Source organism: Thalassophryne amazonica, chromosome 18, assembly GCF_902500255.1.
Source record: "Thalassophryne amazonica chromosome 18, fThaAma1.1, whole genome shotgun sequence".
NCBI lineage: Eukaryota > Metazoa > Chordata > Actinopteri > Batrachoidiformes > Batrachoididae > Thalassophryne > Thalassophryne amazonica.
This window is the reverse complement of record NC_047120.1, coordinates 31,426,855-31,443,692: the sequence shown is the minus strand read 5'-3', so window position 1 is coordinate 31,443,692 and position 16,838 is coordinate 31,426,855. Positions and strand designations below refer to the sequence as shown.

Below are 16,838 nucleotides of genomic sequence, written 5' to 3'. Positions count from 1 at the left end.
ACTAATATTGCGTGCACTTTTTACAACATCATAAAACGTGCGCACATCATCAAACATTCTCTCCACATGCAAAACATTTTGCGATGACACTTCCAGGGCTCTGTAAAAATGCCTGTTTTATTTTACAAAAGTACATTTATCTTTAAACCAACACACGACACACGTCACATTAACGTGTTGGTTTACATAATGAATGACTGAACCAATCAGTGGTTAGCAGAGGCACTTTTACCCAGAATGCTTTGCAGTCTGTGTTTGTTACAAAACCTCAGAATTAGTGCATTATTCAACATTAAAAGATATATGTTATATTTTAACTTTGTACAAATGACAGAATTGACATTAATGGAGTTATTCTATCAGTATTTTCTCAAAACCATAAGTTAGTATGACTTTATTTTTCAAGACCTCCGCCTGACCGGAGCATGTAATTAGTAGAGAGCTCATTTTGTGGGTGCTTTCAGGATTCTTCTGTGCAGCTTCCTACAGGGGGCAGCATGGCCAAACATGGAAATACTGGCTCATTCTTTGGGTCTTTTATTGCTTTTGATGCTTTTCAAAGCCATCTGTTAAAAGCCAATTTCAGCTTCTTAGTAACTGCAAATGTACCAGAGCCAATACTGGAATTTATCGGTTATCGATTATCTGTAACTTCCAATACATTTTTGGGTGGTTTATCGGTTTATCTTTATCAAAGATAACTTTTCAGTTATCTGATTATCTGTTATCAAAGTTAATTTTTTGGTTATCTGTAGGGCTGAAACGATTAATCGAGTAACTCGAATAATTCGATTACAAAAAATGTTCGAGGCAAATTCTGTGCCTCTAAGCTTCGTTTAACGTTGTAGTACATATGCCAGGCCTGTGTGTGGTGCTGCAACGGCCGCAGAAAAAAAAAAAACAGAAGAAGACTGGAGCATAACAGCTAATCAAATTAGCAATGACAGTTACCGCTTTCCAACGTGACACATAGAGTAAAATAAAGCCCTTTAAGAGAAAGATGGTCCATGCTGATCATCTGAAATAGACTTACTGTGCATTTAAAGCGAAGCAGTGTGTTTGTGTATTTTTAAAAAACACACGGACCCGGTGGCCAGCTGCTGTCTCTCTCTACCCAGTGTGAGGGGCTCTCAGAGCAGGCGAGTCACAGCTCTGTCCCCGGCTACATTGACAAACAGCAGAAGTCCACTCTTTCTTCTGTTTCCCTCAGACTCACACTGCTTGACGTTTTAATTTTTGCTTTTTGGGCAACACACAACACTTCACAAACACGGTAACTTAAATAAAATAATAAAAAAAAAAACCTGACTGAGGCTTGCATGTTCAACCTCCAGCTGAAATGCATCTGCTGAATTGCAGAGAACGAGGGATAAAAAAAAAAAATAAAATAAGGGACCAGTCCATCAACCTTTATTAAAAAAAAAAAAAACATAAAAATGGTTACGTTTTACAAGTTGTAGAAAACAAAACAGAAAGCCACATCCCATCACCATTTCAGCAAAATGTCAAGACTTTGGTGCAGTGGCATTGTGCCACTGCTTAGGGAGAGCCCTGGACTACGAGGTCTGTCCATAAAGTATAGGTCCTTTTAATTTTTTTCAAAAACTATATGGATTTCATTCATATGTTTTAACGTCAGACATGCTTGAACCCTTGTGCGCATGCGTGAGTTTTTCCACGCCTGTCGGTGACGTCATTAGCCTGTGAGCACTCCTTGTGGAAGGAGTTAAAGGAGATTTTTTTTAATGAAAGACGTGCGGGTGGATTGCAGCGTCGGCTCGCAGCCGCCGCGACGCTCCGCCACAGGAAAAACACCTCCATTGGAAGCCTTAAGGACAAGTTGGAACATGTCCAGCTGTTAAACAATTTCTCATATACTCACTCCACTGAAAGCCATCAAAAGCCGCCTGGATTTTACAAATGGTTATCAACACGGAGGTGTTTTTCCTGTGCCGCCGCACCGCGCCGGCTGCGAGCCGACGCTGCAATCCGCCCGCACGTCTTTCATTAAAAAAAACTCCTTTAACAGAGGAATATCCGGATAAAATGCTGAAACCGACTTCTTCTGAAACTTCTCTGTTCTCTCACGACGTCCTGGATCAATAGAGCCTGAAATGTGGAGGTTTTCAGCTTGAAACAGGCTGACGACGGCGCCTGAGAGCGCTGCACGACGTCTCGCTCCGTGAGAAGTCCTTAAAGCGACAGTATCACCTCAAAATCTCTCATCAGCCGTTAAAATTTTCACTGAAAACCAGCTTAATTTTTCGAACCATGTCCACTTTGATGTGTCTCACAGGTTTAGAAAAAATTTTGATCAAACAAAGCGCCAGTCTCTCAGCAACTTCTCAGACAAAGGAATTCCGCCGAGGGGCTGGACGAGGGTTCAAGCATGTCTGACGTAAAAACATATGAATGAAATCCATATAGTTTTTGAAAAAAATAAAAAGGACCTATACTTTATGGACAGACCTCGTATTGATGTTTAAAAACGCAGAAGTACTTTTTATCCGATTACTCGAATAATCGCCAGAATAATCGATAGAATACTCGATTAGTAAAATAATTGATAGCTGCAGCCCTAGTTATCTTTGCCCACCACTGCAAACTACTAATCAAATGACAAGGATCTATTTAGGCATCATATACTACCCATTAACAACTGGGTGGACTGAGACAAAGCAGATGAAGTGTCACTGGGAATCAAACCTAGGTCTACATACGTATTGGCAGCCCAGCTCCTAACCCACTGAGCTTCCTGCTCAATATCAGTGATTGCTGTGGAAACATCACCTCAACTGTGACTGTATATATATAAAAAGTCTGCATGAGCAGGCTGACTGAACAACTTTTAAAGTGTAGCTGTAGCAACAAATAGTACACTGTAAAATGTCAGGTGCACATTGTTCTGCTGACCTCATGCTGGAGCAAAACCCGGTCAATGAGCAGCGCTCGAATGTGGTGCTTTTTGCCAAGAAGCTGCAGGAGAGAAAACAACACGCTTTAATTGGGATGCAAAGTAACTCACTCGAAGCCGGCAACAATCAGCGGCTTTGTGCGCCTTTTTCTTGACTCACTCTGTTTTCCAGAGACTTCTTGACAAGGGTGAAGCTTTTCCAGCGCGAGTCGAACTCCTTCTTTTGAGTGCCGCGGAAAAACATGAGGTCACTGATGATCTGTGTTGAGACAGACGCACAGAGGGATTTATGAGATCTTCACCGGCCTACAAGCGTGTGGGACATTAACATTTCATGCAAGGCTACTTGAACAATTACCTTAATGATGACGAACAGTGACTTTGTGTCGTCTTCACAGTGCTCCAAAATGTGATCTGTGTGGGTGGGAAAAAGTACAAGTGCTACTTTGTTTGTTCACTAATGTGAGACAGAGTGAGGATATAATCTTCACTCACGTAGCAGCAGTCTCATGGTTTGGCAGATGGACTCTCTGTAATTCTCCTGCGAATCATCTGAAGGGGAGGAGACATCCTGTATGGAAGCAGAATGCAAGATGAGTGGCAGCATCATGCACAGAAACAGCTCGCACAGAAGCAACATATACATGTAGATTTATTTGTTCTATTTTTTTTTACCGTAGTCAACACCAGTGTGAAGCTTGAGCTCCCACAGGTTCACCATGGAGGACACGCTGAGAAGAAAAAGCCACAACCAGGAAGGTCTATTGTGTGTGTGTGTTTTGTCATTTTAAATACATATATGTGTATGTGCAGGACTCACAGGTCACACACGAGAGGCCCGTCCAGAGGGGGCAGCAGGCTTCCAGCTCCCAGAAGGCAGTGCTGCACGATCGCAAGACTCTGCAACAGCTCCTCCCTGTGAGTCAGGATGCACATTACAGGCCTTCTGCATATGCAAACGTTTCAATCTAAATGAATGTGCTTTAACCCATTTGTGTGTTTGTATGATTTTTTTCCCCCCAAAATCTGATAAACAATTATGAAACCACTGGATTTTGGGGTTTAAATCAAGATAAACTGGAAAGTCTGGGAAATATTTCCATTCATGTTTTCATCTGTGGGATGCACTCTGATAGGTGACCCTCTAGTTTTTAACCACTAACTCAACACTAACATATGCTGATACAAAATTCAAAGGCATGTGTGCCTTTGATGGTGTGTGTGTGTGGGGGGGGTGGGGGGGGGGGGGGGGGGGGGTCATTCATTTGATGGAGGGATCTGTCGCAATGAATGCTGCTCTACTTTTATCACAAGAAAAATTATACAGGCTATTTCATTAAAAGCGTATTTAAGATTTAAGTCATAAAAATAATTTTCTTTGGCACCACTATACTTTTATTTATAAACCTTTAAATAGGGGATCAAAATTCGCATTGTCTGGAAAAAAATGAATCATTGAATGAACTCAGTTCAGTTATGTGCAGGATTTCATCTAATAATTATATTTAGCCCCAACTCAAAAAAAGCACATCCATGCAAGATAATTTAATTTAATTTAGTTGGGACTACATATATTTATTAGATGGAAATCCTAGCCAATGCGTCAGTGTTTTGAGTGTATAGGGAAAAATTCTAACAAACAGATGTCCTTGAACTACATCCAGCAGCGACACATGGAGTCCGTCTATGATAGTGATGTCATAGATCACTTGTGTGCTTCCCCTGTCTCACGTGAGGGATACTGGGAAGCACACGGTGACAGCCAATCAGAGTAGAGAGGCACGGTAATGTCAGGTGGCTGCCCGCTCGAACAACAACAACAACAACAGCAAAATAACTAGAAGCACTCGGAGAGCGTAAACCCCCACCAAGGCTAGAAGGTCACTGACATCACATGGAATACCCTTTGGCAAAGAGACTTATTCCATGTTGTTTCACACATCTACCGTCATGTTTCAGATTCAGTGGTTAACCCTCTGGGGTCCGAGGGTATTTTTTTGGACAGTTCACTCACCTGGCATAAATGTTTTATTTTTGCTGTTAACAGCTCTCCCTGCATCCCACAATCAAGTTTTATGTCTCTTTTTTCAGGACAACCTGTACTTTCAAAATATATATGCTATAGTTGTGTTTTATAAGTGTAATAAAGGTTTACGATCAGAAATAAGAAAGGTAAAAGTAAAGCGGAAAATATTTTCCACACACATTTATTCAAAACACACAGCAAACTATAATAAACAACTGTTTTGACACTTTATAAAGGTAATTTGGGCTCTTGTGTGAAAGTCTGTACATCAGAAAGGTTCAAACAATAAACACAAATGCACATTTTGAACACAATATATACAAAATGGTCTATGTGTTTTGTCTTCATCTCAAAGCAATTTCTGTCTGCTATTACCCAAAGGTCACATCACAAACTTCTACTAAGAAGTTGACTGTGTGTTTGTTCTCTCCTGCTCTGAAAGCAACATTCACACTTTGAGGCTCATTCAGTTTGAGGAGCGGCCCCTCCCCCTTGCTCCATTCATATAGTAAACAGTGCTTTATGCCGGAGCGAGAGAGCTTGCCACAGGCTTATCCAGTAACATTCACAGGAAAACTAGTCGAGCAATCCTGATACTCACACACTGTTTGAGCATGTGAGATTGTATGAGAGGCTCTCCGTCTGCTCACTTTCACTTTCGCTGTGCGTAATGGCGCAGGGTGCATTGGAGCAGCCAGGGGGCTATTCAAACAGGCCAACTAGTAACACATCACTCCTAAAAACAATCTTTGGTGTGTCACGTGAGGTGAATCTGCCCTACAATTGGATTTTGGAAAACCATGTGACAGTGAACCAATTCCAGTTGGACACTCACATTGCTCACGTCATCACACAGCTTCTATGAGGAGTAGAAAGATGGTGGACAGTGGCTCGAAAGTCCACGGAGTTAACTTTTCAGCAAAAAAAGTAAGTTTCTATCTCATATCATTAAAAAGTTATTTATAATTTAGTAAAGTTTGGTCTCAGCCATCGTATACAACGGCGTCGGCCCCAGAGGGTTAAACCCTTAGATATTCAGCAAATGTATTTATAACGAGGAACTGCATGAACTATACAAGTTTTTTTATTTTCTAATAACAAGTTTATTCACTGAGGAGAAACAAATGCTGAATTATTGTTGTGTCGTAACTTAATTTTTGTTCAGCCTTTGTGACCTGTCTTCATGAAGTTAGATGTAAAAATATTGAAATTGGCCCTATCCTGCAATGATAACGAATCCTTTAAAAAATTACTGGATCCGGATGGTGTTCCGGATCATTACCAAAATTTAATGACTTCTAAGTTAGGCCAAGATACACTCCTTTTAAAAATTTCATTGAAATCCGTTGAGGATTTTTTTTGGGTAACCCTGCTAACAAACCAACCAACCAACCAACCAACCAACAAACGGACGCAACCGAAAACATAACCTCCTTGGTGGAGGTAATTAAACGCTCTGAAACAGCTGCATTTCTGCATAAATCTAATATGTTTCTCCGATATGTTTAAATGTTAGTGAGAAAAAAAATTTAAAAACTTTGTTTTTGAAACCAGATAACACCTCTGAAGTGATTAACAAGACATTGTACACACACGCATGGTCAAAAGGTAACTTCCGGTAATTTCAAAACCTCATGCATGTGCACATGCACATACACATCCTACTGCAGACAGCATTAAAAATAAAATAAAATTTTTCTTATAAATAGTAGAGAAGCTTGAATCTTCGACTGGACTGGGTTGCTTGACGCGAGGACGTTTCGCTTCAAATTGCAGAAGCTTCCTCAGCTAAAATTCTTGCTCTGGAAGTCTGAGTTCTGTCTGACTCTTGTAGAGAAGAATAAAACAGAAGCCAACAAAAGCTGGAGTTTTAAACCTAACCAGACCCCTCCTACTGAGAGGCAGACTGCTATAGGCTAGTGACTAAACAATAGCTCTACTTAGCAACTATTGTGCTGTAGTTAGCACACCTAATGGCAGGACAGCTGTCCCTCTAATGATGGGATGGATGCCTTTCTGATGGCTCTCTTGATGGCGTGAATGACTCATTACCATGAACAAAAGACTGAAACTCCTTTGACCAGAGTACCCCATTGTAAACAGGGGATAAAGTGTGACCCCTCCCCGGTTAAGGCTGGGTTTCAAATGTTTCACAAAGAATGCCTCCTTGACCCCTCTCTCAAACCATTTCTTCTCTCTGGCTAATATTTTAACTTCCTTGTCCTCAAACGTGTGGTTAGTGTCTTTAAGGTGGAGGTGAACCGCAGACTGAGGTCCACTGGCACCCTCTCTGCGGTGCTGGTATAGCCTTTTGTGTAAAGGTTGCTTCGTTTCACCTATGTAGTGTTCGTTACAGTTTTCCTGACATCTGATAGAATACACTACATTGCTCTGTTTGTAACTAGGGATCATGTCCTTAGGGTGAACTAATTTCTGTCTCAAGGTGTTAACCGGTTTAAAGTAAACTGGGATTTTGTGCTGTCTGAAGATCCTCTGTAGTTTTTCCCCTACTCCTGCTAAATAAGGTAGAGACACTCCTCTCCTCTCTCTCCCTGCAGTTCACCTCCACCTTAAAGACACTAACCACACGTTTGAGGACAAGGAAGTTAAAATATTAGCCAGAGAGAAGAAATGGTTTGAGAGAGGGGTCAAGGAGGCATTCTTTGTGAAGCGTTTGAAACCCAGCCTTAACCGGGGAGGGGGTCTGAGACACACTTTATCCCCTGTTTACAATGGGGTACTCTGGTCAAAGGAGTTTCAGTCTTTTGTTCATGGTAATGAGTCATTCACATCATCAAGAGAGCCATCAGAAAGGCATCCATCCCATCATTAGAGGGACAGCTGTCCTGCCATTAGGTGTGCTAACTACAGCACAATAGTTGCTAATTAGAGCTATTGTTTAGTCACTAGCCTATAGCAGTCTGCCTCTCAGTAGGAGGGGTCTGGATAGGTTTAAAACTCCAGCTTTTGATGGCTTCTGTTTTATTCTTCTCTACAAGAGTCAGACAGAAGTCAGACTTCCAGAGCAAGAATTTTAGCTGAGGAAGCTTCTGCGATTTGAAGCGAAACGTCCTCGCGTCAAGCAACCCAGTCCAGTCGAAGATTCAAGCTTCTCTACTATGGAAACCACCTGGACAACTGAGAGCCTACACAGAAACTTTTCTTATAAATATGTTCTCTTCATTAAAATGAGCTGTAATTTTTCAACATGTTTCAAAAATAAACTGACATTATGATGCTTAGATTTAGGTAAAAGCTAATTTTTTTTTTCAGTTAGATGAAATTGGAAAGGCTGTACAGCTTTACGTTTCTGTTTCAGAGTGACATTTTTCCAGTGATGTCCTTGACTATCTTGCTGTCCGCCTTGTTCACAAAGCTGTATTTCCACATGCAAGGACATGCCATTCAAACTGCAAAGTACTCTGCACTAAATATTCAACTACTGCATGCATATTAAAATGTTTTATTTCCAAGTGTGTGTGTGTGTTTAAGCGTAAATGCAACAAATCATTTTGTTTTGTACCACCTTTAGCCAAACATACAAAATCATAAATCGTAACAAAAATGACAAAGTACTCAATACATATATACCTAAGTGTATTTATACCTGTGCTCAGCAGTACATGGAGGGAGTTTGTGTCCATCTGTCTGTCTGCATGCGAACAAAGTAATTTGAAACTTTTTGTTCCAATTTGGATCAAACGGATTGGTCAATGAAGGAAAAAAGTAATTTGATTTTGAAAAATAAGTTAAAAAGTCAGACATTATTCAGTTGCACTAACAACAGCATCTCAGCTCCAAAAACTGCCTACTCCTCCCTCTGTTTTTTTTTTTTTTTTTTTTTCTTTCCCAAAGAGGTCCTGTGAAGCCAAAAACTGAAAGTGGCACAAAACAAAGAAGAGCAGAACTGAACATTTGTGATGAGGTACATGGACAGTCACGACTGTCTCTTTTTGAACGTGGGGTTTACAGGGCGTGATTTGCACTAAACATGCACGTGTGGCCGGTCCGACTATGAAAACAAGGAACCAAAATCCCTCATTTACAACACACACAGAGGGAGTGTTGTATGACGGATCCTACTACAGATGTTCACTGAAAATAGTTATTGGCTACTACATTACTGTTCACATCAGATCGTTAAATGTCAAGGTCATGGGCCAAGGTCAAAATTCGGGCCCAGTCCTTATACTATATATAGGGGATGTTTTAATTTTCTTTTCTGAGAAACTGGTTAAATATGTCAATATTATGAATATGATATGAATATATCACCTTTCTCTTAGGCACATGACCTTTGACTTTGGGTGACCTTGAATGGTCAAAGTTATAAATATTTAACAAATAATGTGCAGCCAATATGGACCCAATATGTTTTAATCATGGTGTATTAGTCAAGGATAAATAAATAAATAAAACTCATCAAATGTCTTGTATTAACTGATGTTTTCAATACGGTATGAGATCATTGCTCAGTTTTATTTTAGTGATATTCTCGCACATCTAAAATCTTGATTCTTGATTAAGACAGAAATTAAACACAGATTTATATTTGGGACCCACATAAAACAAATTTACTGGATGCCTGATCAAGTGTTACAGTTTCTCTGCTTTTTGTCTTTTATTTCAAGCTTCTAAATTATCTCAGAAAACCTGGAACACTGACAAAAGTGATAGCCCACCTGCTCATTAACTGCGTTTCACAGATGTGGTTCCTGATTCGCTGAAGCCCGGGGTGCAGTAGGCGGGACAGCAGCTGGAACACAAAGTTCTTCTCCTTCTGACTAGGCACATGCCAGCAAACACCCAAAGCCTTCACGTCTCCAGCTCTGCCCCAGTCCTGGAGAGAGAGAGAGATTAGTTTGAGAAAGCTGTGAGCTGTTTCCATGTCGTGTGACTGCAGGAACTGGCTTGGAGAAAAACCATCGCTGTCTAAATCCAAACCACAGGCCCATGTCATCAATCACGCACATAGTTATACTGTGACGGCACTAAACAACCAAGAAATAAAAACAAATCAAAGGTGCAGACTCTCGTCCCTGCTGAGCAGTTCCTTGTTTGTTCTGTCTAATATGACTTTTTAGTAGGTCCAGATCATTTATTTCATCACATGATGTAGCTAAAACAGGGTCCAAAAAGCCTAATCATCTGAATTTTAGGGGAGCCATAGTCCCAAGAGGTGGCATGCACAGAGGTTTTTTGGCAATGCCAATATACAGGAAACTGAAGGTCCAAGTCTTTAGGGTCATGGATCCTCATTTATCTGGCATTTGTACTTACAGATTAGTGCTTAAACCATGCATATATACATTTTCTTTGTGATTTACCAGCTTTGACTTGTGTAATTAGAAATGTGTAAGTTCTGACCATGCAAACGCACAGCATCTAGTGGTAAAACAGGAAATGTGCAACTAGAAATCATTGCTACTGTCGTAACATGCAAATTCATACACATACGTTCCTTATTTCCTCATTATTAAGTACATGATTAGGAATTATGTAGAGTTAGAAACAGACATATAGCCTCATTGGTGTCAAAACATACAAAATACACCTGTGTGAAGTAAACTACAGCTTTTGACCTGATCAATAAAAAAAAACACCCCTTTCCATCTACAAGCACCTTGATCTCCACCCGTAACTGCAGAGCATAAAAAAAAATCATACTTTCCCTCCTGCAATTTTATTTTAAAAAACATCCATCCATCCATCCATTTTCTTCCGCTTTATCCGGAGTCGGGTCGCGGGGGCAGCAGCTCAAGAAAAGCTTCCACAATCCACAATATTTTGGCTGGACACATTTCATGAGGGGAGAGTTTTAAGACAGCAGCATGATGACATCACAGAAGTGCAAAGGATTCTGAGACAACTGTAACAATAAACAATTGTCTACTTATTCAATTAATTGGAAAATGTAATGCTGGTTCTTGTGGTGAGCTTGTTATTAAATTTATGTCCACTGTGATGTCTAACTTGATAAACAACACAATACCATGAGTGAATGGTCACTGGGAATGGCTGTGACTACACACATGCATCTCAATAGCTGTTTCACAAAAGGTTCTTTTCTTCTTTTCCTTGTTCCATGACTGTGGTGAGGAGCACAAGCAACAAATCATACATGGTGAACTGAGAGTGATAGATTGATTTGTTTAGAACATGTGGGATTTACTGACTGCTGGGATAGGCTCCAGCACCCCCTATGACCCTTAATTGGAGCAATCATGTGTAGAAAATGGATGGATGGATGGATGGATGACACTAACTGATGTATGCCCAACCAATTGTGTGTACATCCATCTGCCATGTCTGTTCCTTTCATTTGTGTTCAGTCCTGTCTGTTTCTGTATATTCAGTTTATGTACTCACATCCCCTTTTGGGTTTCTGTGTGTTTGTGTGTCCTCCTTATTTGTTGTTTGTGTCTGACTCTTATGTGTGTGTGTGTGTGTCCTCCTTATTTGCCGTTTGTGTCTGAGTCTTATGTGTCTGTCACCCATTGTGTTAACTCCCCTGTGTGTGTTGGTCATTTGTGTTCATCATCCTTGTGGTCCGGCCTCTGTGTGTGTAGTCTGTTAATCTTGGTTGTCGTTGTCTTTGTGGGTTTTGTCTGCATTTGTCTCTTGGTTAATTTGATCATTGTTTGAGTTGTTTATCATTTATCATGTTTTTTTAGTTCCACAACCCCTGTCTTTGGTTATGTCTTGTATCACTTTGTATGTGCTTTATTCTGTTGGTTAATTCACGTGTTTCTTTAGTTCCGGTTTTCCGCACCTGTCACATTCTTGTCTCATTAGTATCTCTGTTTTTAAGTCTGCACCTGGTCCCTGGTTTTTCGTGGGTTCCTACATTTTCATGTGTGCTTGTTTGGTAACACCCCTTGTGTGTAAGTACTCTGGTTTGTTAATTTGTCTGTGATTGTTGCTTTGTTCTTTTGTATAGTCTAAGTAGTTTCCCTGTCTCCACAGTCACTGTCTCCACAGTCTTTATATAGTTTACAGGCTTAGTATTGGCACTGTATTTATGTTCTCCTACTTTTTCTCCCCAGATTCCCTATTCATTTGCTGGACGTTGTATACACGTGACTGCTGATGGGTGTGAACTTGGACAATAAATCACTGGTGTTTAATTATACCTCCCGTCTCGGCTGCCTGCATATTGGGTTCATTTTCTAACTGTGACAGCAAACCAAACACAACCAACGTCTACCTGTTTGATAAATGCATAGTTTTGGACTTACACATACTAAAGTTTGTCCATACAATAGCATTTAGAACCTTTTCAACACACCATTTGATAAATGAGGGTCCTGGTGCTTCCTGTCTTAATCTATGGTTGTGAGATTTGGATGCCAACCAGTGACCAAGGTGAGAAGTAGATGTTTTTGATACCAGGTCTCTCCACAGTGGAAAACGCTACTTTTCACCTGGCTGAGGAAGATACAAGGTTATTCTCGAGAGGTGGGGATGGACCGGTTGTCTGCCTAGGTGATTGTCATCCAGGACCCAAGGCAGTTCCACGGTGTGGTGAATACAACAATGCAGGACATCAACACACCCAGACTTCAGTTGACTTTGACAGTCCCATTAACTCCGCACATAAATGTAAACTGTCTGCACATTTGATGACTTCAAAATGCACATAAACACAGAAGAAACAAACAGACAAACAAACCATAATAATCCAGTGAAGTCTGGATTGTTTAGTTTCGATACTGATGTCCAACTAGTCGCACAATTAAAAACAAATTCTGTTCTAAATGGTAGCAATGTCCAGCTTTTGGATGTTTTAGTTGGCATATTAAGAGTAAAAACAGAATAATTGTATGAGCTCATAAAGCAAACTATCTGCCTCAATTTGAGGGTAATTACATCCAAATTGTGTAAACAGTGTCGGAATTACACCATGTTTTTCTGAACATTAAATTGATAGATCAGAACAAACTCCCTTTAATGAATTTGCTGCTACATTCCCATTAAACCTTCATTTTTGATCAGTAATTACCGTGGAAACTGCAAAGTGACTTTGCTCAAGGAAAATAATGAGAGGCTTATTTTCACCAAAACACCAAAAACATGGTGCTGCTTGACTTGAATAAAACTTCCACTCTGTGTCCTCTGCCCTGGTACAAAAACACCAAATGTGAAGGAGGACTGTTGGAAAATACCAACTTGCTGTGGTCCTAAGCAACAAATCCACCATGTTCTCACCTTGGATCAGTATTCCCTAATTACAGTGTAATAATCCTAAACTATCGTATCTTCAATTACAGACGGTGGCACATTGAGAACAGCACTTGTACAGAAATCGATTAAGTTGAATCTGTGATAGATTCAACTGCAACAGATTCAAGTGTAACCACCGTATTACAGAACTGTCTTGGATGCTGGATGGCAACCACCCAGGAAGACAAATGGTCCATCTGTTGGGGTCCTCAACACTGAGGATCGTCCAAAAAGATCTGCTTCCAAAGACATCTAATCATCATCTTACATCTGGTTAGTGTCCAAGTCTTCACAACCATGCAGTAAGACAGAAAGAACCAGTATCCTGAAGACTTGGGTCTTCATTCTCCTGTAAACATATTGGTATCACCAAACACCTCTGTCTAATGATCTCACGAGTCCATGAGTAATTCCGAGGTGTCTCTCGATCTCAAAGGCTGAGGACCCAGAGATGTGAATGTTACTGCCAAGATAAGTGAACGCGTCTACAGGTTCAACACTTTCACCACATACAGATACACTTCTGATGGTGGAGTCCAAGAAGTTATTGAAAGCCCGAATCTTAGATTTGATCGAGGACAATCAGAAACCCAGATACTCAGATTCTTCACTCAGCTTCCTAAGTGCTGCAATCAGGGTATCCACTGATTCCACAAAGATCACAGCATCATCTGTGAAGTCAACCAAGGCACTTGAGCATCCGGTATTTGCAACCACTAGGATCACCTTATATACAAACCCACCTAAGACCTGATACCGGTCTGTAGACTGCGGATAGAGAAACTTTTCTATATTGGACCTCTGTTTTAACCACAAAGCAGCACCACAGTTTGTGAAAGTATGTATTTACCCGTATGGGGAGCTCAGTATCGAATCCTCCAGGGGTGCTGCGGTACTCGGTGGGATAGATGAGCGACAGCGATCGGAGTGTGTGTTCCAGCAGACTGCAGGCGAGTGTGTATGCCCTTTTACAGTGCAGGTGCAGACACACACACAGGATGCGCTCCAAGTCCCCTTGGTATTTCAACAGCTGTTGGCCATCCACACGAGTTACCTAAAAACAACACACACACACACACACACACACACACACACACACACACACACACACACACACACACACACACACACACACACACACACACACACACACACACACACAGGCACAGAGACACATACACACAATTCAGTGGAGACCTGTGTCGTAAATACTGAGCTTCTCCAGTAAATCGCAGCATCTGGCTCATTCTCACACACATTATGCTCCCTGGAGTAATACAAGAGAACAGAGAGGGCATCACTATGTTCTAGTTAACAATGTGGCTCCCTGCCATTTATGAAAGTGCAGAGTGCACAACGCACATTTTCACATGTAAAAAGAAATGAAAATGTGTCTTTTGCACTCATTTTGATCATAGTTTCACTTGATTTTACACATTGGGCCTCATGTATCAACATTGCGCACTTGTGGCGTAAATTTACGGTGTAAATTTGAAGTACACCAAAGTTGCAGTGACATGTATCAAGCAGTGCGCACCTGCCCATTTCTGGCATATGCCTGACGTGTACTTGATAAATGCGGCGGGTGAAAACAATCGTAATTATAATAAACACGCCCATAAATATTCAGACTCCGCTTCAGACACACCCTCATTTTACGACATGGAAGCCAGGAAGACGGCAAAGAAAAAGAACTCCACCAATCATGACGCGTGCCAATAGAGCATCAAAAGCGGCCGTCGTATTAATTGTTTTGTAGTATAATCAAAAAAGTGTTACAGTGGTCCTTTGTTTATCGCAGGAGTTATGTTCTAAAAATAGTCCGCAAAAAGCGAAGTCCGCGACGTAGTAAGCGTTATTTTTTTTTACAATTATTATAGACGTTTTAAAGCTGCAAAAACCCTGTAAAACCACTTTATACACTTTTCTCAATCAGGCATTAACATTTTCTCAATTTTCTCTCGTGTGTAAACACTCTCAAAGTTCAAATCTTAGTAGAAAAATAAGACCAAACTGTTTTCAGGCCCAAACATTTGTTTGAGAAATAAAAATAGAATGTTTTCCTATAAATATGATGGCTTTTAGAACTAACAAATTTAATTTTAACGATCAATGTACGAGGTTGGACACATAAGAAATTATTAATAGTGACTGACCAGTATTTCACAGATCGCGCCTCTGCGTCCTGACGCCGCGCCTTTTCCCACTCACACCTCGCAGCAGGTGTCTGTTTCTGAGTGACAAACACAGTTATGAGTAGTTGTTGGCGCTCTTTTTTCTTCTGGGCGAAAAGATTCTTATAAACAGACACACAGACCACAATGCACTGTAAAAAAAAAAGGCATGCAAAATTGGACTAAAAACTCTGTGAAACGGCGAGGCCGCGAAAGGTAACGGCGTTATAGCGAGGGACCACTGTATTCCTCTTTTCACATGTCAATAATTCTTGACATGTGGATATTTGCTCGCTCAATTAATAAGACACGCCTAATTTTTCAGATTTCTTTATTCTTAAGATGTATTTCTTTATTTATTTTATTGTGACAAACGAATGGAGACGACAAAACCTGATTGCAGCACGGGTGAAGGGAATGACAACACTGCAGTTGTAATGATCAATTTCATTGTCTAAAACGATCACACCACATAAAGTTAAGCTCAGCGCTGCTCTGGCTCCAGGTTCTGGAGAAAAAGCCAAGCAGCGCTTTCTTTGCGGTCAGCGCTGTGGCCACGGATCGTGCTCGATAGACCAGCAATCCCGCAAAAGCGGGATTTGTATTGATTATTATGTAGTATAATCAGGAAAGTGTTATTTATGTAACATATGCATTGATTTGTATAATGGCACTGTTTATCATGTTGATCAGTTTCATTTTTATGTGGATTCCAGTGCTGGTTCATTTTGGTGTATAATTTACGCCACCTCTCGACCTGGTGTATATTTTCAGCGCAGCGTACGCCAACGACCACATTGATAAATGCCAAGTAGCGCAGCCGTTTTGGTGTACACCCCATATACGCTCAAATATCGCCGTACGCACGTTGATACATGAGGCCCATTGTGAGTAGTTGACATTACAACCCCAAATCAGAAAAAGTTGGGCAGTATAGAAGATGGAAAAAAGGCAGTGATTCTTACATTTACTTTGACTTATATGTGATTGCAGACAGTATGAACCGATGTTTCATGTTTTGTGTGGTCAATGTCATTACATTTGTTAATATTCATCCATTCCTGCATTTAAGGCTGGCAATACATTTTTTAAAAAAAAGATGGGACTCTAAAACATTTCCCACATTGTTTTGTTGCCATTATTTCTCACAACACTTAAAGATCTTTAAGCATTGAGGATACCAAGTGATGTAAAGCTTCAGTTAGTTGTTAGTTTGTCCCATTGTTCCTGCAGACTTGTCTTCAGGTGTGCAACAGTACAGAGTCGTCGTCGTATTTTTTGCTTCAGCATTCTGAACACACTGTCTATTGGGGACAGGGGTAGTCAAGAGGTTGTTACTGGTGTGGAAGGTTCTCGTTTCAAGGCTCCCTGTCGTGTGTAGCAGCTTTGCTCTACGCTGTGTTTTTGACTCCTTCCACTCACCCCTCCTCCATGACTTGAACTCACGATCTCCCGCATGGGAGGCGGACACTCTGACCAGTCAGCTAAATCCTGGGCTCTG

General features: G+C 40.7%; 1 protein-coding gene across 1 annotated transcript in view; it reads right to left on the bottom strand.

Moving 5' to 3' along the window:
- Positions 1-16,838, bottom strand: part of LOC117530562 (proteasome activator complex subunit 4B-like) — a 140,318-nt gene that overhangs the window by 48,042 nt on the left and 75,438 nt on the right. The window contains exons 19-26 of the mRNA XM_034193454.1: positions 14,014-14,217; positions 9,623-9,780; positions 3,735-3,830; positions 3,590-3,645; positions 3,410-3,466; positions 3,273-3,328; positions 3,075-3,173; positions 2,914-2,976 (exon numbers count right to left, since the gene is read on the bottom strand). Of these exons, the coding sequence (XP_034049345.1) occupies positions 2,914-2,976; positions 3,075-3,173; positions 3,273-3,328; positions 3,410-3,466; positions 3,590-3,645; positions 3,735-3,830; positions 9,623-9,780; positions 14,014-14,217 (789 nt within the window). The remainder of the gene's footprint in view (positions 1-2,913; positions 2,977-3,074; positions 3,174-3,272; positions 3,329-3,409; positions 3,467-3,589; positions 3,646-3,734; positions 3,831-9,622; positions 9,781-14,013; positions 14,218-16,838) is intronic.